We start from the raw sequence: 21,570 nt of genomic DNA, 5'->3' as shown, positions 1-21,570 counted from the left end.
CGATGTTCTCTCATTTCTGTAGGACAGAGGAAAGTTCAAAAGAGTTACAAATAACTCAATAGCACAACTTAATGGCACAAATAACTAATTTGCCCGGTTTCAAAGACAAGGTTTAAGCCTAGTTCCAGACTAAAATGCATGTTTGAGCTGTTTTAAATGAAAGCAACTTGCACTGACGTCTTAAAGTATGTCAGTGTCATTACTTTGTCTAAAGATGGACACCAGTAATGTTTATAAAAGCTACTTAAATGTCCTAATTTAACTAAGGCCTAATCCTGGCATAATTTAAGCCCTGTCTGTAAAACCAGGACATTGTGTTTCTAGCCCTGTTAAGGTTAAGTCGTGTGAAAATATTTCTGAATTATTATCCTGACTAGAACTTGAAAGTGGGATCTTTTTCAGGAATAACATTTTATGCTGATAAAAAAAAAAAACAAATAATTTAAAATGACAAGACGAGAAATGTTAATTTTGGTGACAAATAAGTTCGTAAGCGTTGGAGGAATTGAAAGCCTTTATAAACTACATTTCCCATGATTCATTAGGGCAGGAACTCTCTCTGACAGCCAATCAGCAGTCAGTATTCCAGCACATGGTCGTCTAGGTCAACTGGACACGAGTTCGCTCTCTTGAGCAAAACATTAGTGTTTTATATGGACATTATGACGAAGGCTGATATTAGACAGTTGTCTTCTGCAATATTATTCCGCATTTAACATTTCTCAACACCCTAATCGGCAGAATATACTAGGTAGGTTTTGCTGAAGTAGTCTGTTGTTGCTGTATGTTGTTCCGGATCAGCTGTGTTGTTTTTGCACTATTCTGGAGTCATTCATCGATATATAAGAAATATAAGAGCTCAGCAATTGTTCAGAGTCTGTTACTACTTTAAATTAATAAATGATTCAGTCAATTAGTTATTGAAGGTATCTGCATATGAAATTTCTCTATTCTGTTCTTTTCTTGTTTTATTCTGAATATTAGTCATTTTTTATTGAATTTTAATCCAGCGTTTCATGACTATGAGCAATATTTCTTTTCTATTCTAATTATTATGGTATTTTTTTATCATGTTTTATTGAATTAATTTAATCATAATTGCATGATTAAAAGTTGTATTTTTTGCTATTTTCTATTTTATGTTAATTTATATAGCGCCTTTCCAGAGCTCAAATACGCTTTACATTAGTAGTACAATAATACATAGACAATGAACAGTAGGCACAAACAAAAGATGATCACATTACATAGACAAAAGTATAACTACACAGTTGCAGAGTGAATATTTAAGATATACATTTTCATAGTATCTATAAAGCATACTCTTATAGAACTGCATAAAGCAGTTTTCCATGATAACTGTGTGAAATGTGTTATTTTTAATCAGATCTGTATTATATCTTCCAGCATCTCAGACCAGAAAGTCACCATCAGCTGTCAATCATGTCCATGTTCAGCACCGGTATCCTGGTCCTTACATCTCCGTTACACATTCTTCCTCTCCGCATTGCGCCTGTACTCACGTCTGCCGCCCAGGTGGTCGAGCGCACGCTTTACGTCCATCTCCACCCCGGCCTGAACCTGGGCACAGGCGGACAGGTGCGGCCCGTCTACATCCCACCTGTGGTGGATCTTTGCACTCTCATCTCCCGCCTTTACAGCAACGCAGCTGACATTTGCTCGCACCTTGACGTCAGGGTGCTGCTCACTAATGTCCGTGGCCAACCGTCTGCGTTGAGTGGAAACAACGGGCCGTTTCCCACCCCACAGACGCTGTCCCACTCGCCAGAAGTAGTGCTGACAGACTTCCCCATCCAGGATTCAGGCCAGTCCTCACTGGTCACCCAGTGCTTGCAGACGTACGCAGGTCACTGCTACGTCTGCACCCCCAGTCTCTCATCTGTGCTTCTGTACATGCGACTAAAAGAGGTTAGCAGTGAGGAAGATGATGATAGAGGAGGAAGAGGAGCACAATTAAAACCCTTAGAGACGTTCAGTGATGTCGTTGTTGGTGGCACTTTTGACCGTCTACATGGCGCCCACAAGACCCTGCTGAATATTTCCTGTCTGATGGCCAATAGACGTTTTGTCATTGGTGTGTGTGACCAGGAACTACTAAAAAGTAAGTGGAGACCCTCTAGAAAGATTTACAAGTTTGTAGGATGAATAACTAGTAGAGTATTGTCTATTTTTTTCTGTACAGGTGATTTATAGATGAATCAAATATAATTGATGAATTGAAACACTGAATCAACATATTTGAGCAGAATAACAACTATCTGTCTTCTGTAGAGCTGATTATTCACTATTAAAAAAGGTTCTTTATTGGCATCAAAGGGGACCTATAAAGCCCCTTTTACAAGATGTAATATAAGTCTCTGGTGTCCACAGAATGTGTCTGTGAAATTTCAGCTCAAAATACCCCACAGATCATTTATTATAGCTTGTCAAATTTGCTCCTATTTGGGTGTGAGCAAAAACACGCTGTTTTTTGTGTGTGTCCCTTTAAATGCAAATGAGCTGCTGCTCCCGGCCCCCTTTCCAGAAGAGGGCGGAGCTTTAACAGCTCGTGCTTTGGTTGCTCAACAACAACAAAGCTGGAGAATCTCACGCAGCCAAAATGAGGATTGTCAGTAACGGTGTTCAGCCTTACATTGTTCAAACCGGACGTTTCTGAATGGTTAGTGGATAAATTTATGTAGTTGCTGTGGAGTTGATTCAACTCATCGACTAGCATGTGCCGTCATGTTAATCTTTTATGTAAATCCAGCATTGAATTTACCCACGTTTGTGAAGCAGTCCAGAGTAAAATGACGGCATGGTAACAACACTCTACTACAACAACTCTTCCTCTTCTCTAAAGCAGCCCAACATGGCCCCACCCCCTTTGTAGTGTGTTCCCGGGGGCAGGGTTTATGTAAATTTTGGGGTTTGTGATGTCACTAACCCCAGGAAGAAGCTCGTTGTAGTCCCTACCAGCCGTTTGTTGTAGTCCTTAAACAGTGAATTCTTGAAAAGAAAATATCTCCCTTTGCATTGAACTTTGAGCGTCGTAACTTTGCAGATGTTGTTTATGCTCAAACAGCAACATTACACACTAACTAAAGTTAAAAAAGTAAAATCATTATCAACCACCCCTTTAATGGTTCCATAAAGAACCTTTGACCTCCATGGAACCTTTCCATTCCACAAAAGGTTCTTTAGATTATTAAAACGTTCTTCACACTAGAACTGTTCACTGAATGGTTCTTTGGGAAACCAAAAATGGTTCTTTAAGGCATTGCTGCGAAAACCCCTTTTTGAAACCTTTATTTTTGAGAGTAGCTGAATTGAACTCATTTCAATTCAGAATAATTGATGAACTTTACACAGTTATTGAACTGAACTGAATCAACACTAAACTGACTTGAGCTGAATAATGATATACTGTCTTTTTTGAGCTGCTGCTTTACAGCAGAATTTGAATTTGTCTCATATTTAATTATTTGCATAATTGATTCTATTATTTCCCTGAAACAAATCAATCTGTTTATATATATATATATATATATATATATAAATGTGACTTGAAGAGAGTTCAAGACATTTTGCCACCATTTTTATCAACTGATAAACCACTTGGGAATGTGGCGAAACAGTTTGATCCACAAAAAACGTCTAATTTCATATATTTATTCTTAAATGTGTCTTCTTTTTTTTTTGTTGTCACATCTGTAACGTGTAGATAAGATCTTGAAGGAGTTGATCGAGCCATACGATCAGCGAGTGCAGAAGCTCCAGGACTTTCTGAACGATGTAAAACCGTCGCTCAAGTACGAAATCGTTCCTCTCTCTGACCCCTTCGGCCCCTCTATAAGCGACCCTGAGCTGCAGTGCATTGTGGTCAGCGAGGAGACGAGGAAAGGGGGTGAAGCTGTCAACAGGAAGCGTGTGGAAAATGTGAGAACGTTGGTTGTTTTCTGGTGCCTATAAAAAGCTTTTGTTGTTATACCAGAAAACCACAATTGTGATGTATAGTAGCTTAAAATGTATTTAGATACTTAAAAATATATGAATGTCATTACGTTAGTTAGATAATAAAACAAATATACACTATGTTTCAAAAGTTTATGGTTAGTTAGAGGACTTTATTCAGTGAGGATGCATTAAATTAATAAAAACTGACAGTAAACACATTTTAAAAAATCATATCGACAACTTTTGTACAATAGTGTATTATATAATATTAAGAATTTTAGTTTCGACATTATAATGCTTATAAATGAAAGTCTTTTGCCCTGGAAGTTTAATGTGCATTTATTGTCACCTCTCAAATGTTTAATCCTCTGTAAGTCATAAACTAGACATTTGTGATCTTTGAACGCAGTTATCCACGTGAGATCAGTTTGGCTGTTAATATGTTGACCACAGTGCATTTGGACTTTGCTGTTGTCTACTTTTGGCCAGTTTTTGGTCATTTATTTGTTTATAGCGTGAGATTAAGTGATGGTTTCTGTTCAGGGATTGGCTGAACTGGTTCTGTACGAGATCCAGCTGTTGAAAGACGCCCATCACGCTGGCATCGAGGAGGAGAAGATCAGTTCTTCCAGCCTGAGAACACGATTGCTGGGAACGCTGCTCAAACCTCCATCTGTATGAACATCACTTGTTAATACTTCATTCATTCATATTCACTAGTAATACTAAAAATTCCACAAACTTTATCTGTTCATCCATCTATCATTCATTAGTCCATAACTGTCCTATTTAAGCATCCTAATCATTTAAGCATTGGAAAAGGTCTTATGCATGAGGACTTGGTGAGTAGTGTGTTCTTCATCAGGATGAATGGTTACATATGAGACATATCAGGCGGTTTTGTGTCCCTGAATTGTTTTTCAGTGCAGGATTATGGACAAAAAGCTTGTTAAGCAAAAAGAGTGACAGACCTTATTGTCTCCTCTTTAACACTGGGTCTGCAGACATTCATTTAAAGAGTCGTGACAGTGTGACTGTGTATGTAATTTAATGAAGTCTGCATGTGCATGTTGATCATATGATGAATGATTTGGCTCAGCTGCTACTGCTTTTTTCTTTTGCCCTCCCTTTTGAGATTATATATTTACTCATATACTCTAAAGTTCAGAAGTTTGGGGTCGGAAAGATTTTAAAATGTTTTTTTAAAGAAGTATCTTATGCTCATTTATTTGATCAAAAATACAGTAAAACAGTAATATTATTACAATTTAGAATAACTATTTTGTATTTGAATATATTTTAAAATGCAAATTTATTTCTGTGATGCAAAGCTGAATTTTCAGCATCATTACTCAGTGTCACATGATCCTTCAGAAATCATTCTAATATGCTGATTTGCTGCTCAAGAAACATTTCTGTTTATTATCAATGTTTTAAACAGTTGTGCTGCTTCATATTGTTGTGGAAACCATGATACATTTTTGACAGGTTTTTTATATTCAAATATTAATTTAACCTTCTTTTATGATCAAATTTATTACTTTTAATACATTGAAAAACCAAATGGGTTCTTTCAGATAATCTACAGTGTAAACATATTAATTATGTTGGCTTGATAAAGCCAACTTAATTAATATGTTTACACAACCTTATATATATGTTTACAACCACCAAACTTGGCTCAGACCTTCAGACTGTTCTGACTCTGTGTTCTATATCTTTTCTAACTGATCCGACTTACGTTTTTCGTTAAACGGACGATCAAAACTACGAAAAGTCCCATAGACTTTCATTGAGGGGGTCAGAACATTTGTACAATAAGACTTACAGAGTATTTAAACTGTCTATGACTAGCAAAGCTTAATGACTATCCTATGACATGTTAAAACATGCTAGCAACATGCTAATTCATGCTATCAGTGTGCTAAAACATGCTAGCAACATGCTAATTTATGCTATCAACGTGTTAAAACATGCTAGCAACATGCTAATTCATGCTATCAACGTGTTAAACATGCTAGCAACATGCTAATTCATGCTATCAACGTGCTAAAACATGCTAACAACATGCTAATTCATGCTCTCAATGTGCTAAAACATGCTATCAACATGTTAATTCATGCTATCGTGTTAAAACATGCTAGCAACATGCTAATTCATGCTATCAACGTGTTAAAACATGCTAGCAACATGCTAATTCATGCTATCAATGTGTTAAAACATGCTAGCAACATGTTAATTTGTGCTATCAGCATGATAAAACATGCTAGCAACATGCTAATTCATGCTATCAACATGATAAAACATGCTAGCAACATGTTAATTCATGCTGTCAGGCTCAGCATGCTAAAACATGCTAGCAACATCTTAAAAATTTTTCTTTCTTTCTTTCTTTCTCCACTTCACTAAATTTAAAGATTATAAAACTTTCAAAGTTTCATATGGGCTTTGTCAAGCCAACATCAAAGTTTGTCTACAAACTTTTCAATCTAGCATTTTTTGTTATTTAATGTCATGTGACCAAAATGTATATATTATAAAATATGGTCATTTGATCATATGTGATGTGATATATTTTAGCATTTAACTTAGCGTTTACATTTTAACTCTCGGTCTAGTTTTAAAAAAGATTCAAGTTATTGTTTATTACTTTGATTTTATCCACTTAAAGGAAGCTCTGTTAGTTTAATTTCCTTTTCTTCTGTTTCCAGCCGCAGCCGGATCTCCCTCTGGATCCATATGTGATTGGTCTGACGGGCGGCAGCGGGTCAGGCAAGAGCTCTATAGCACACAGACTGGAGGGTCTCGGCGCCGTGCGGATCGACTGCGATCAGCTCGGTCATGAGGCTTACCTGCCAGGAACATCCGCCTACCAGAAGGTCATCCAGGAGTTCGGCCCAGGTATGGAGAGGAGACGTTGAAATTACCTAAAAGAAATGAGTTCACGTCACTCATAAATTACTGTAAGTTCATTGTATTTATAGAAAAAAAGGTAACGTGAACTCAACTGATTAAGCTGAATGAGTTGCAGTAGATTTCAAATTCCCAGCATGCTTTGCGTCAGACTGTATATAGAGAATAACACTGTAAAAAAAAAAAAAGTTATAGCAACATATGTTTTTCCATTACAAGATTTAACAAGGCAAAATTTGTTAAAAATGAGTTTAAATTACTTGAACAGCCACTTTGATTGTACTTAAAATTTAAGGAAGCAACTGAACCCAAGTTTTAAAGTTGAATTTAGGGAAACTTTTGTACAGTGAAGTGTTTGTGTACAAAATCAAAATTTAAAGTTCTACTTATTTAATCTTAGAGCTTAACTTGAAAAAATTTGTATATGTAAAAAAAAAAAAAAATTGGCTTATGCCAACATATTGGGGTTTACAGTGTAATGAATCTCAGTTTGTACTGGCCTTCTACAGAAAATGTGAAAAATGTCAGTTAATCAGTGTTTTTCTTGTTTCTCTTTGCCATCAGATATTCTTAATGAGGATAAGACCATTAACAGACGAGTACTGGGTGGAAAAGTATTTGGTAACCAGGTAATTTAACTCTGCTGATAAATGTAATTGAATTCAGAACACATAGTTTTCATCCTGTTCATATTGTGTTTGTGTGCATGTTTCTGTATGTGTTTTCCAGGAGCGTCTGAAAGCTCTGACAGATATTGTGTGGCCTGAGATTGCTCTGCTGGTGAAGAAAAGAATAGAACAAGCAAAAGAACAGGGTGAAGCATTTTATCTCTGATCCACTTCATTCTTGTGCTGTTGCTGAGAATAGTTCTGTTTTAAAGTGGACACTTTTCTGTGTGAGTGTGATTAATTCTCTCTTCCTGGTTTCAGGTAAGGGTGTTTGCGTGGTGGATGCGGCCGTGTTGCTCGAGGCAGGATGGACATATTTGGTGCATGAGGTTTGGGTGGCCACCATCCCAGAGGAAGAGGTACCAAAACTTTAAAATAGCCACACAGTTTTTTTTTTTTATATATATATATATATATATATATATACACACACACACTGTAAGGTTGACATACATATAGATAGAATACGTAGCATATATATTCTGACAAGACCAAATACATTGTCATATCTGTTAACATACTAAAAATATTCAGAGTTGTCATTATTGAAATATTGGGATATTCTAGATGTGTTAACTCTCTGTCACAGGCAGTGAAGCGTATAGTGCAGCGTGATGGTGTGAAGGAGGAAGACGCCTTGAGGAGACTGAAGAGTCAGTGGCCGAATGCAAAGCTGATTGAACATGCTAACGTAGTGCTGTGCACACTGTGGGAACCTGACGTTACTCAGAGACAGGTACACCAAACACAGTGGATGTGCTTTATTAACCTCAAAACATGCAGCGAATCATTAACGCATGCGTGTCTCCCTAGGTATCGAAAGCCTGGGATCTTTTACAGCATCGGATTCAAAAGAGGCGAGAAACAACCAGATCTTCACTCTGAGTGCTCGACAGACTTCAATACCAGATCTCAACACTTTCAGAATTAATTTAGTGACGGTTTTTCTTAGTTGATCATTTCAGAAGCATAAACCTGATTTTTTTTTTTAATCATTTATTGCATCAAAAGCCTGTATCCTTCATAAGCAAATGAGCCAGTATCGGTTATAGCTCTTATAATGCTGTGAAATAGTTGACAGAAAATACCAGGAGCATTTTTAATAGACCTGCAATATACAGTTTACCATTTATTCTTTTGCCTATTGTCAGAAATATTTTTGTTCATTATTTTCAGAGAAAAGGCTTTGACATGATTGTGGTGTAGATTATGCATTCTGAAAGTGAGATGGTTATTAATCTATATTGTGCCTCCTGAAGACCAAAGTTAAAACTGAATGCCAGAATAACCCATGATAGACTTGTCAGTGATTCAAGGCAAAAATAAGACATGATTTTTAAATGTAACGCTGAACAATTCTTGATACGAATGTGGTTTTAAATTAGCCATTAAAAATAAAACAAATCACCTTAAATTTCTTAACTTTAGTAAATTTATTCTTATATATATATATATATATATATATATATATATATATATATATATATACACACACACACACACACGCGCATGTACAAGTGTAACTTTTTAAAAATGTCTTTCTCTGTATTAAATACCATGTCCAAGTTCTGTAGATAAACAATGCTCAAACTAGTAAATGATGGCTAAAACTATTTTTCACACCAAGAAAGAAAGAAAAAAAAACAAAAAAAAAAAACAAAAACAAACTATGAACTTGAAGCAAATATTAAGGGTGGGAGGAAAAACTGTGATTTAAAAACCAACAATAGAACAAATCAGAAATGGTGAATTACAACGGCATCTAGTGACCTCAAACTTAAGATAAAATGGTTTTAAAGTGCTTTTGTTCCAGCATAATGTTTGCACATGGTTCCTAACATTCTCTCAGTTGTGTCTCACTTCAGAAATCCACTTGCACGACTCATGTTCTAGAGTTCCACGGTGAGTCTGGCCGAACACAGCGCCTGCCCCAGGCTGTTGGATGCACAGCATTTGTAGATCCCAGAATCCCCTAGTTGTACATGAGCAAGGGTGAGCGTGCAAATGCCGTCCTCTTTATAATTCATCTGAACTCGCCCAGACTCCTCCAGCGGCGCCTCATCAAACAACCAAATCACTTTAGGGTCAGGATATCCTGCAAACACAAATTTCAGTGAATTATGATCCAATTAAAAACCTTGCCCTTTATTTATTTATTTATTTATTTATTTTTTAAGTAATCAAGGTTTTTATGGCTGATAGGAGTATAACATGGCGCTCGCGCTCATACTCACCTCAATTTTATTCTGAGGCAACGGAGCAAAAAAAATATGCAATTTAGTGCAGTTACTTATTTATATTGCCAAAAAGTATGACATTCTGATTGTTTGTAATGCTTCTAATGTGAATCAATGAGTTTTATAAGAGTATAATAGATTACTTGCATAAAATGCATCAGTTGTCACTCTTTATCTCCCAATAATAAACAGAACATAATGCAATGCAATACAATGAGAGATGAACAAATAAATGTTCCTTAAAAGCCTTAAGTATCATATTTGATACTCCCATATTAACATGATTTTTCTTTAAGAAAAATCATCTTTAAAAAAAAAAAAAAAAAAAAAAAAAGTAAATTGTGACTTTTTCCTCTCAGAATTGTGATATAAACTCGCAATTGCATGTTATAAAGTCAGAAATGCGACTTTATATCTCGCAATTCTGACTTTATAACTCACAATTGCCAGTTTAAGTCTCGCAATTCTGAGAAGAAAAAAAAGTCGCAATTACCTTTATTTTTTTTTTTTTATTTAGTGGCGGAAACAAGCTTCCATATCCAGGTTCTGGTACATGTTTTTAGAATTATACTTGAAAGGCCTTTTACTTGGTAAAAAATTATAAACCTCAATCAGACAACAGAAGGCTTGTAGTAGTTTGCTGAAAAACCTGTTGTGCACAAAGTTGAGCCTCTAAATTTGTGAATAAAATAAGATACAGAAGGCTTTATAGGGTTAACTATATAGGAGATGTTCATATGTTTGATGCATTATTTTGTGTAATTGGATTGTTTTTAGTTTGGCTCGCCTTCCATTTGATTACATGGAGAGGGTGGGGTTTATGACCTGTACTGCAGCCAGCCACCAGGGGGCGATCAAAATGCTTTGGCTTCACTTTTCAGGACGTGTGCGACATACTTGGCTTCTGACAAACATTGTGAACAGTACCATGTATTGTACAGGCCAAGTGGACTGTGGCTCCACAGCTCTCAGTGAGGTCATGCAGCGCTTGGTGGAAACGTGGTTCACTCCACAACTGTTTTTCCAGTGATGCTACAGCTTGTTCGGCCTCTTTTCCCAGAGCTTGCTCTGAAATACAGTGACATCGTGAGAGAACATATTCATCCTCAGGTAGTTGCAGGTCAAGTAATTTTTGTGCCACTAGCTAAACAAAAAAAATAAATAGCAAAAGTAATAGCTTCCTAAACACTCAAACACTACTTAAACATTCCCATGTGTCTCACCATCTACAGAAATAGGAGAATGTGGGCCATCAGACTTGCTGCACCGAGCCATCCTCTTCAGCGCAAGCAGGGCTTTACCAGTTTTCTACAAGAAAAAGCAAATATGTACAGTTTACCAATGAGGTAAAATAGTAGTATTGATGACCACCTGAAGGAAGTGATAGCAATCAGGCAGCTTTATACTAAAACAACTGCAAGCAAATAACTTGCTAACTTTCATACCTTCCACTTCTGTCGGGCCAGGTATCTCCTCATCTTGTCTTTGTTAAGGGATTTGGTTGATTTTGAGTTTGAGTCACCAAATAAAGCTAACCAGGGATGAGCTAAAGCCTTCTCACAGGACAGTCTTGTTCTAGGAGTGTAAATTGAATTAAGACACTGCATACAACCATAGAATGTGTGACTTTCATAACTTGCAGAACACTTCCATTTCGAATGTTGACTGAAAATGGGCAGTTAAATAAAAGTAAACGGATTGTAGTTGAATATGCATGATGTGACTATCATTCACCTCTTATCCTTCATCAACAGGCCACTGATGAAATCTTTCGCCTCATCCGTGATATCATCAAAACTCTCAGGGTCAAACTCAAATTGTGCTGCAGTGACCAGAGCGAAGGTTTCTGCATCACTCTTTCCCTGGAATGGAGACTCGCCACTCAGTCTGGAAAAGATTGGAAATAGAAACATTACAAATGTGCACATATTAGTCGATAGACATGTTCAGGTTGCAGCCAATAACAGCTCTATTTTGAGCCCTTACAGAATGTAGCAGATGACACCAATGCTCCACATGTCAGTGGCCAGATCTACAGGTTCATAATTGACGACCTCTGGGGCCACAAACTCTGGAGTCCCATGAAACACCATCAGAACTTTCCCAGGCTCTGCAAAGGAAATAAAAATACACATTACACCCATTTTTATATACATTTATATAAAGTGTTCTGCAAAAAAAAAAAGCCATCTATATGAAAAGAGTTTTATATTTTATACATGAAGCCTCTCACATGATAATGTTAAAGCCACAATATATAAGAATTTTGCATTAAAGCCACTAGAACAATGTTACATATTTTGTTCACTGCTGTACCTGTATTATTTCAAATGATTCCAACGTTTAAATCCAGAAAAGTGCACAATTTTACCACTGTAACGGCCCATATCATTGCGTCGCCTGTCAATAGCGTCATATCCGCGTTACCCCCGGTTTTCAGTTTTACTTCCGTAGAAACCATGGCAACACAGTGAATCTCATGATTTAAAAAAAAAAAAAAAAAAAAAAAAAAAAGCTGTAGCGTTTAGCAATCCACTGTTTTGTTATGGACCACAATTATTCATTATCGTTTGCAGCAGGTTTTGTCGCCAAAGAGAACACCAAAAAACGTAAACGTACGGGTGAATCAAATGACCCAAGGAGGATTTGGGACAAGAAGAGAAATAAAACGAGGATAAATATCGGTGTGGCTTTTTCAAGATGGAGAGATCTTCTTGTAAAACTTAACTTAGACAGAGACGCAGACCTTGCATGTGTTTTATTAGACAGGTGAGCAACAGTTTGGATACCTTTATCGACTGAAAACGAATCATTGTTATATACTTCAAGTTAAACAGCTTATTGTTTGAAAGTATTGTTTTTGTAACACTACATGCGGTTTATTGCACTGCTTAGGTAATTAACACTGGTTAAAGCTGCTGTCCATAACTTTTTTTTTTTTGTTGTTTTTGTTAAATTATCCAATATCAATTATTGAGCAAGTACAGTGTTAAAATCCATTTGCTTACTTTAGCCCGATTCACAACGGCAAGCTTGTAATGTTTTCTAATTTGAATGGGTCGGGTCGGTTTCCGGGCGAAATACGAGTTTGCCGCCGTTCGTCTTTGCGCCATTACGTCACGACTGTATACATAAAGGAGTCGCGTGTATGGATGCGGATTTGTAACCCCTTTTTACAGCAGCTGGAATAATTAAACTTGTCATGTTAATGGCGGCTTGTAATCAAGAAAGCGCAAAACGACAATCATTGACAACTGGTGAATCACCAGCAGTAAAAAAGAAAAGAATTCGGACTGCGGAGTGGCTACAGCAAAAGAGGGCATGCGACCGAGCCCTTGCGAAAACGAGAATAAATATTGGCAGGGCTTTTGAAAGGTGGCGTGAACTCCGTTTTTTGAACGGGTTTAAAACGGACGCAGAGACGGCTTTTTTTCTGCTGGACAGGTAAGACTTCTCTTTGTGTAATTGGGTAACAGTAGCACACTTGTTCACTCAATCTACAGTTATGGAGTTGTCTTTTGTTGTGCTTTTTTTTTTTTTTTAATCGTTTTGCAATGTTCAATATGGTAAATTTAAGTTATTTTGTGCTAGCTGTGAGCTGAGGATCCGTGCCGATGCACAGCCCACTTAAAAGTGATCATTCTTTAACGATAAAACAGATTTCGACAGAGGCAAAACTTACGGACTGCAGCTTTAACATGTCTATGGCAGTAAAATTAAATACAGTATGTGTTACACATAATTAGCAAGTCAGCCTTTTTGCAAATGGTTGTTCACATGCCATGTATTTTGATTGTTCTGAGCACGTAAACACCGCTGCTGCTGGGGAACCATAACCCTAACAAAGTCTCGCTTGTACACTTGTGTCATCTTCTGTTGTTTATTTGCATGATTATTTTGCTTGTCAGCTATGATAAATACACATCCATTTCCACGACTCCGAAGCTTGGAAGGTCTGAACCTCCTCCATCGCCCATTTCAAGCATCGGCTCTCAAAGGTGAGTTTAACCATTCTAATACTAACAATTCTTATGGTTCCACTTTTGGTTCCATGTTGATCACATGACCAAACGCGTCTTGCTCATTGGCTGACGCAGCAACTAGCGGTCAGAAACCCTTTCCTTGAGGGAGACGTCAAACTCTTCTCAACTCCAGCGACAGCTTATTTCTGTGGTTCTATTAACCTACTCCTATGATAACGCCACGGGATATTTTTTTTTAAAAAAATACGGTTTAATGATGTTACTGGGTTTGTAGCGTTGGAAAACACCATTTGATTTTTACAACGCGTTCGTCATCTGAAGTACAGAGTTGACAATCTCCACCTCATCGAACTATCTCTGCTTAAAGTCTTTTTAGCATTAAATGCTGTTCGGAGCATTAAATTATGGACCACGGTTATGCATTAGCCGCAGGGACATTACAAACTCTACCGAGGAAGCGAAAGAGGTCAAACGAGAGAAAGAGAGAAAAAGACAGACTGAGGCAGAAAAACAGAGTAAACATTGGCGTGGCCTATTCCAGGTGGAAAGCGCTGAAGGTGGAGAAAGGCATGAAGAGTGACGCGGAGGTTGCATGTTATCTGCTGGACAGGTAAAGAATTACATTATGTAGACGTTTGTTTAAAGTAACGAGTTTAGAGTCATCGTAAATGTGTACAGGAATATAGAGTGTAATGCTGCGTCCACGCCGATAGCTGTCAGTATGAAGAAGCCTACAAGACTGCTGTTATATCTGTTATTTAAACGCGAATTCAGAATGTTTAGGCTACGCTGTGTTTATAAATCGAAAGTAGTGATGTTTGGTGATGCGAAGAGCGAACATAAGACGAACACACTTATTATCGCGCTTCACCAGCGGATACTATAATGGGAGAATCAGTACCTGTACGGAAGAAAAAGAACGAAGCCCAGAAAACAGAAAGACCACAGACAAATAAACAAAAACGAGAGTAACGTTACACAAGTTGGAAAGATTTTATGACCGAGAACCCCTAATGCCCAAGTTGCTGCTTTTCTGCTGGACAGGTAAGAATTAATTGTTTAAACCACTTTTCAGAACTCTGTAGGCTAGTATTAGTGTAATTTACATACAACTGTCATGCCGATCCACGTCGACAGATGGCAGTATTGTACAAAGAGCAGAGCTAACGCACCAGTCGCCAGAGAACTACTAAATGCGCATATAAATATTCGTGTTTTGAAAGAAACGAACTGAGTTAATAAGCGATTAAATAAAAAGATTAGTTTAAAAATAATAATAATAATAATAATAATAATAATAATAATAATAATAATAATAATAATAATAATAATAATAAAATAGGCTTGCCATAGGGAACTGGGGTTTAAGAATGTCGGGTCGGATTTGGTAGGAAATCGCTCGTTTACGTCACGTCCGTAAATACAGCAAAGAAAGTTGCGCGCGGGCTCTGGAAGGGGAGTGTCTTGTAGCTCGTTGCTATAATAAAATGATTGTGACTTTGAAAATAGTCAGCTAGATTGATAATGCATCGTTCGACCTCTAAAGAAATACCCGTGGTCAAAGAAAAGGCGCCTCGAGACCAAGTGAGAAAAAGAGAATGCGACAGAATCCGCAACAAAACTAGAATCAATATCGGCAGGGCTTTTGAACCATGGCGACAGTTGCGAGAGCTGAAGGGGTTTAAATCCGACCCAGAGCTGGCTTTTTTCTTGCTGGATAGGTAAGGTTTTAGTGGGGTGATGGTTAAAGGGATAGTTAACCCAAAAATGAAATTTCTTTATTTACTCACCCTCAAGTTGTTACAAACCTGTATAAATTTATTTGTTCTGTTGAACACAAAAGATGATATTTTGAAGAAAGTTTGTAACCAGGCTGCACCTTTGGCCTCCATAGTAGGAAAAAAAAAAAAAAAAAAAAAAAAACCACAAATAAGTCAATGGTGCACTAGAACTGTTCAGTTTCCCCACATTCTTCAAAATATCTTCCTTTGTGTTCAACAGAACAAAGAAATGTATACAAGTTTGGAACAACCTGACAGTGGGTAAATGACTGTTTTCATTTTTGTTTGAACCTATCCTTTTAAATAGCTAATGTTTCAGTCATTGGTATTGATCGAAAGCACAAATTACATAGTTTGGGGAAGATGTAGCTTTATTTTTCTATATAAACAAAGTATTTGTGTTCATTTGCTTTTTTTAAATAAAGATTATAACGTTTGCCACCTTTAGCCCAGTACAGAATTGCCAAACGGAAGTTTATTTTCTCATATTCTCTGATTTCCGTTTACTAAGGGTGTGTGGTGAACACAAATCCAGCAGCACCTCTCCGAAAAAGAGAGGACGACCGCGGAAAACAGCTGCACTGCAAACTGAGGTATGGAAAAAAAAAAGTAATTGTTTAATATTGCACAAGTACAGGTCAACCTATGCCAAGGTTTACTTTTTTTTTTTTTTTAAAAAAATGGTTATTTGCTCAAACTGGTAGATGTAAAAGGCATTTGGCTTACACTGCACCTGATATAACATACTAATCTCAAACATTGATTGTCTTAGGATTTATCTCAGCCCAGTCCAGACCCCCACTCAACAGATCAATGTAATGCCAGTGAAGACCCCCACTCAACAGACCACTCTCAGCCCAGTCCGGACCGCCAGTCAGACTCCGAATCTCAGCCTAGTCCGGATCCCCCGCCCACAAACGTTGAGGTCCTTGGCATCTGCTATGACCTTCCTTCCCTATGGCCGTATAAACCGGTAAGTCCTCATTACACCAACGCTGCTTTAGTTAGTTTGTGCCATTATTGCAGTGTTTGCCAGATCCAAAAAGGGCTAACATTCAAATCTTAAAATGAGCGTTGTACACACTTGTGACTGCTCATCAGTTGAAATTTATATTAAATGTAGAGTTGTGGAAACCATATGCAACTGCTTTCTGCACTATAATTTTGCCCTTCTTACTCACTATTTTCTATCTTTTAGGATAAACAAGCACAGCCTGAAAGACGAGAGGATGGGTCTGATCTAGATGTCGTGATTGGTTCCATTGCACCATCATATAGCTTTGTTCCTCATAGTTCGTCTTCAAGCACAACAGAGGAAGACAATGCAATGCACTGGGAGGAAATAAAGGTTAGTGAACTAAAGGTTACTGTACTACAAATGGTCTTTACTGTGAAAAATTGACTTTCAGGATTACAGTTTTCCATATTTTAGTCAAGTCATCAATACTCCCTAACACTCTAGACCAGGAGTGTCCAAACTCAGTCCTGGAGGGCAACTGTCCTGCAGAGTTTAGCTCCAGCTTGCCTCAACACACATGCCTGGAAGTTTCTAGTATGCCTAGTAAGACCTTGATTAGCTGATTCATGTGTGTTTAATTGGGGTAAGCTTTGCAGGACAAGAGTGGACACACCTGCGCTAGACATTCAACCAAAATATATTTATGCTGGACACATGATGGCTGCGATCCACTTCAAATCTATTTTCTCATGTTTTCAAGAAGTTCAAGAAACTTAAGCCCTATCTTGTCTACAATGCTTAAACAAGACTACAGATCAAAAAGTTAAGCTCACAAGAAACAAATTTAGTCAAATGTGTCTGAACTGTGCACTGGTTGTGTAGCTGCTTTTGATGCTTTAAAGCATCAGGGCAACTTCTAAAATCTAGCCAATTAGCTCACCCATTGTTTTCTGTCTTGTAGGATGAACTGGCACAGACTGCACAGCGACTGGAAGAGCGTTTAGATGCCATGAGGTCCTTTACTGATGTAAAATTAGAACCCATTTCAATGACAATAGGAAAAGAAGATCAGAAGAAATGGGTGGTCAACAAATCCAGCTTGACGGGACTGTTTAGGACATGCCATCAGTGTGGAGAGCCGGTTCTGGAATTTAAAACTTTAACATCAGGGAGCCTCATCCGCATTCAGTGGGAATGCTCAAAGGGACATCTCATGTGGCTCTTCCCAAACTACAACCCAACGTAACAGACACTGAAACCAGACGTGGATAAATGGACCGCAAAGTATGTATCTAGGTTTAATTAATTGTGAATAAGAAATAAAAGTTTTTACTTTGGATTAAATGTTTTTTTTTTTCTTTGGTGGAACAGAGGGTATTGTGAAAGAGTGCAGACTGTAACTTGAGTTTTCCCTCAAGATCTAACTTTGCTCCAGATGAAATACAACTGTAAATGCACTTATTAAAAACCTCACCTAGTTTGCAGGCCAGTCCAAAGTCGATGATCTTGATGAGCGTCCCAGCGCCATTCACACAGACGATGTTCTCTGGCTTCAGGTCGAGGTGAATGATTTGTTTGCGATGCATATACTGGACTCCTTCCAGGATCTGACGCATGTAGTTCACACTGTTGGGTTCTGTGTGCTCGAAATTCTCATCTACAATCCTTTCAAACAGCTCACCACCTGCAATACTTCAAGACAAAAACTTTCCTTAACTTTCAAAAGAAATTTTCAAATGTTTTTGGTAGGGTAAAAAGAACAATATTCAGAGTTAAGGCCGTTCACACCAAGAATGATAACAAGATATAGTTCTAAAAATCGTTGTAAATATAAGAATAGCAGTGTCCACATCTGTAACGATGTAGAGAAGCGATATCATTGGGATCACTTTCAGAACGATTTTTTTTCCAGCTGTTGAGCGATAACACACTGACAGCCAATCAGAATCAGTTCTAATTTAAGGGCTCGCGGTTTTAAAATGGCAGATGACATTAATCGCCGAGGTCCAGAAAAAGCCACCACTGTTTGATAAAAGGATACTTTAAAGAAAATGGATATGGAAAACGATCGGTCCTACCCTCAGAATAAATGGTGATAAGTATTAATGATGAGATTATACTAGGCTAGAAAACGGTGTAACATAAAAGTTACATCAGATATCCAGCGCTAGTTTCGACAACATTGTCTTTGCTTCCTTTGAAGTTGCAGTGAAAAAGACTAGGCGTTATTTTTATTCCACTTCAGCTAAATTTACTGTTAGATCAGATCAATTACACTAACTATTCACTCGAAACATAGCATTTTGAGGACATCTGCTGTTTAAAGTTGTGTAAATGCAACAAGAACAGCAAAAATATGTTGTACACACTTTAAAACCGCAGAATAAACAGTTATCGTTCGTTGGTGTGGATTCAAATGTAGTTATCGTTACAGTTATCGTTCTTGGCGTCGATTAGGGCATTTAAGCAGCTTTTATAAATGTGCCTTAGAAAAAAACCTTACTGGTGTGCATCTGGAGACAAAACAATAGCTCTGACATATTTAAGATATATCAGATCGTGCAAAACAATCATAACAGCTGAAATATGCATTTTAGTCTGGGACTAGGTTAAGACTTGTCTGTGAAACTGAGGGCTTGATGACCAACTTGTAAGACTAGTCTAAGCAGCTTATGCAACCGGCTGCTGAACTGACTCTTCCTTCAATAATACTTTAAATTAAAATGTATGTGAATGGATTTAAACATTAAAAAAAAAAAAAAAAGGCAGCATTCCATAGAACATTTTAAAATGGTTACACACACACATTATAATATATATATATATATATATATATATATATATATATATATATATATATATATATATATATATATATATATATATATATATATATAAAATAAAATTTGTAACCAAAAATTCAGACACTTTGACCTGACCACGTTTTGCTCATGTTATTAAATTAAGTGTTACATAATTGAGATGAATTTCTGACACAGTTTAACTCTGAGATCTTGTCATTTTATTACCATTTTTTTTTTAAACTATATTAATGAATGAAATGTTCAAGGTGTCTGAATACATTTTGAAAGATGGTTTATGGAGGACAAAAACATGGTTTAACATGGTGAAAACATGGTTTGTGAGGACACTTCCAACCAAATGGCTTAAAAAAAAAAAAAAAACAGTTTCCTGTGATGGGTAAGTTTAGGTGTGGGGGATAGAATATATAGTTTGTACAGTATAACAACATTCAATGTGAAATTTAAAATAATTTAACTCACTACTCAAGAACCATGACTATCTCAGACGGTGTGTCGTAGGCTGCGAGACACCGCACCAGCTTCGGATGGTGTAGTTCGTTCATCAGCTTGATTTCTTGCCTCGCTGCCATTTTGTCTCTGGAGACACGGGCCCGGTAGAATTTACCCGCACACACCCGACCCGTCTGCTTATGGGTCATCCTGAACACTTCCCCAAACTTCCCCCTGTGTGGAGGTAGATCAAGATATAACCAACACAAATCCCAATTTTACACTTGATTTTATCAAGAAGCTTATACTCACACTCCCAGTTTTTCATGGACGTGATAATGATCCCTGGCTTTGTGTGCGGTGTCAGCCACAATCTCCCCATATGATATAACTTCCTGTTGTGGCTCAACTGTAACACATTAATCTTGTTTGAAGAACACTTCTTAAAGGAATTCTGTGCTTACTAGACAGTTAATACTGTATGTATGTGTAAGAGTAGCATCTACCTGCAGTGTTCATCTTAATGCAGTCCGACTCCTCACTGGGGTCACTGACTCCCACTGCGTTGTAGGCACGTACTCTGAAGCTATACTGTCCCTGCGGGTCGAGACAAGAGCGGACGCGATACGAGGTGTTTTGACACTGGTCAGTCAGTACAGTCCAGTCCTCGGGCTCAGGTTGGTCCAGCCTCTGATACTCCACCACGTAGCCTGTGACGGCAGATCCTCCGTCGAAGCACGGCCCAGACCAGGACAGAACCAGAGACGTGCAGGTCAGCTGGGACACGAACGGACACGAGGCTGGAGGGTCGGGACTATCTGGGGAGAAACAAAATGGATATAAAGTAAATATAAAGTTAAAGTGAATGAGAACTAGTGTTCTTGTTTGGTATTGGTAACAAACTATTATAACTAGTTTGTTGAAATTAACTGAAATAAATTAGATGAACTAAAATCAGAAATTAAGTAACTGCAATTTAAATTAAAGCATATATATATATATATATATATATATACACACACATATACATTTTACACCATTAAGAACACAAAGGCATCTGATTGGTTGTCAGGTCATCACCACAGATGTAGTTGTGTGTAGAATGATTTGTACCAAAGAATACAACAGGTCAGGGTAAAGATGGAAAAAAGGTGATCTACATTAGTTAAGAGAATGAGAGGTCTTACCAATGACACTGAGACTTGCGGTCCAGTGAGCTGTTCCTCTTCGGTCACGAACAAAGAGGGAATAACTTCCTGCGTCTATAGGAAGAACCATAGAGAGAACCAGGGTGCTGCTACTGCTGCTGCTCTTCACACTCACTCGTGCTCCTTCTAACACAACCTAACGGGAGCAGGAAAACATGCAAACCAACTCATGTAGATATTTTAGGGATTTGATCTTGTAAATACAGTGACCACAATCACTTTGCATTGAATATATCAAACACACAGGCAATAAACAGCAAACAAAGCATTTTTCTGCTACATTAACTTAACCTTTCTTCTCAGTGACATCTAATTAGTGAGCTCTGGTGTAGACAATCACATTAATCATGTTGCACTAATGCTTCACAAACTGGTTAGACCTTTTCCCTGTCATGAATCCAGCAGGAAGCCACAGGCCCGGAGCTGCTGAAACGGCAGTGCAGTCGAGCGCTTCCTCCGACACAAGCCACAACCTGCTGCTGGGGATCCAAAAACTCAACTACAACAGGAGGAGAGACTGAATTACTACAACACACACAAAGATTGAAGTAGTTCAGGTTCTTAAACCACAACAGATGCTCCACCTTTACAACTACACTTTCCTTGTAAGA

General features: G+C 37.7%; 3 protein-coding genes across 8 annotated transcripts; 2 read left to right on the top strand and 1 right to left on the bottom strand.

Annotated features, from left to right (window-relative positions):
• Nucleotides 1–570: 570 nt before the first annotated feature.
• Nucleotides 571–9,205, top strand: coasy (CoA synthase). 2 transcript variants are annotated; one of them, XM_051882463.1, is made up of 10 exons: nucleotides 571–751; nucleotides 1,408–2,122; nucleotides 3,725–3,939; nucleotides 4,501–4,632; nucleotides 6,669–6,858; nucleotides 7,435–7,499; nucleotides 7,600–7,684; nucleotides 7,800–7,897; nucleotides 8,128–8,274; nucleotides 8,352–9,205. In XM_051882463.1, exons 2-10 carry the CDS (start codon nucleotides 1,444–1,446, stop codon nucleotides 8,421–8,423), a joined length of 1,683 nt encoding a protein of 560 aa, XP_051738423.1. In that variant the 5' UTR covers nucleotides 571–751; nucleotides 1,408–1,443; the 3' UTR covers nucleotides 8,424–9,205. The 2 variants fall into 2 exon arrangements, with proteins under 2 accessions (XP_051738423.1, XP_051738424.1); XM_051882464.1 differs by lacking the exons at nucleotides 571–751; nucleotides 1,408–2,122; nucleotides 3,725–3,939; nucleotides 4,501–4,632 and adding an exon at nucleotides 4,650–4,799.
• On the bottom strand, nucleotides 9,073–21,283 carry LOC127506207 (myosin light chain kinase, smooth muscle-like). The gene is made up of 12 exons (XM_051882462.1): nucleotides 21,251–21,283; nucleotides 20,939–21,095; nucleotides 20,258–20,569; nucleotides 20,064–20,160; nucleotides 19,782–19,985; nucleotides 17,972–18,189; nucleotides 11,762–11,885; nucleotides 11,510–11,662; nucleotides 11,221–11,350; nucleotides 10,999–11,083; nucleotides 10,703–10,843; nucleotides 9,073–9,633 (listed from the first exon to the last, which is right to left on the bottom strand). Exons 1-12 carry the CDS (start codon nucleotides 21,266–21,268, stop codon nucleotides 9,428–9,430), a joined length of 1,845 nt encoding a protein of 614 aa, XP_051738422.1. The 5' UTR covers nucleotides 21,269–21,283; the 3' UTR covers nucleotides 9,073–9,427.
• Nucleotides 12,130–17,841, top strand: si:ch211-40k21.5 (uncharacterized protein LOC100332117 homolog). 5 transcript variants are annotated; one of them, XM_051882475.1, is made up of 6 exons: nucleotides 12,130–12,544; nucleotides 13,684–13,773; nucleotides 16,051–16,132; nucleotides 16,312–16,512; nucleotides 16,738–16,887; nucleotides 17,459–17,841. In XM_051882475.1, exons 1-6 carry the CDS (start codon nucleotides 12,321–12,323, stop codon nucleotides 17,741–17,743), a joined length of 1,032 nt encoding a protein of 343 aa, XP_051738435.1. In that variant the 5' UTR covers nucleotides 12,130–12,320; the 3' UTR covers nucleotides 17,744–17,841. The 5 variants fall into 5 exon arrangements, with proteins under 5 accessions (XP_051738435.1, XP_051738434.1, XP_051738439.1 ...); XM_051882474.1 differs by lacking the exon at nucleotides 12,130–12,544 and adding an exon at nucleotides 12,785–13,219; XM_051882479.1 differs by lacking the exon at nucleotides 12,130–12,544 and having other exon boundaries at nucleotides 13,255–13,773.
• Nucleotides 21,284–21,570: the final 287 nt, after the last annotated feature.

Source organism: Ctenopharyngodon idella, chromosome 23, assembly GCF_019924925.1.
Source record: "Ctenopharyngodon idella isolate HZGC_01 chromosome 23, HZGC01, whole genome shotgun sequence".
Classification (NCBI taxonomy): domain Eukaryota; kingdom Metazoa; phylum Chordata; class Actinopteri; order Cypriniformes; family Xenocyprididae; genus Ctenopharyngodon; species Ctenopharyngodon idella.
This window is presented reverse-complemented; position numbering and strand designations above follow the sequence as displayed.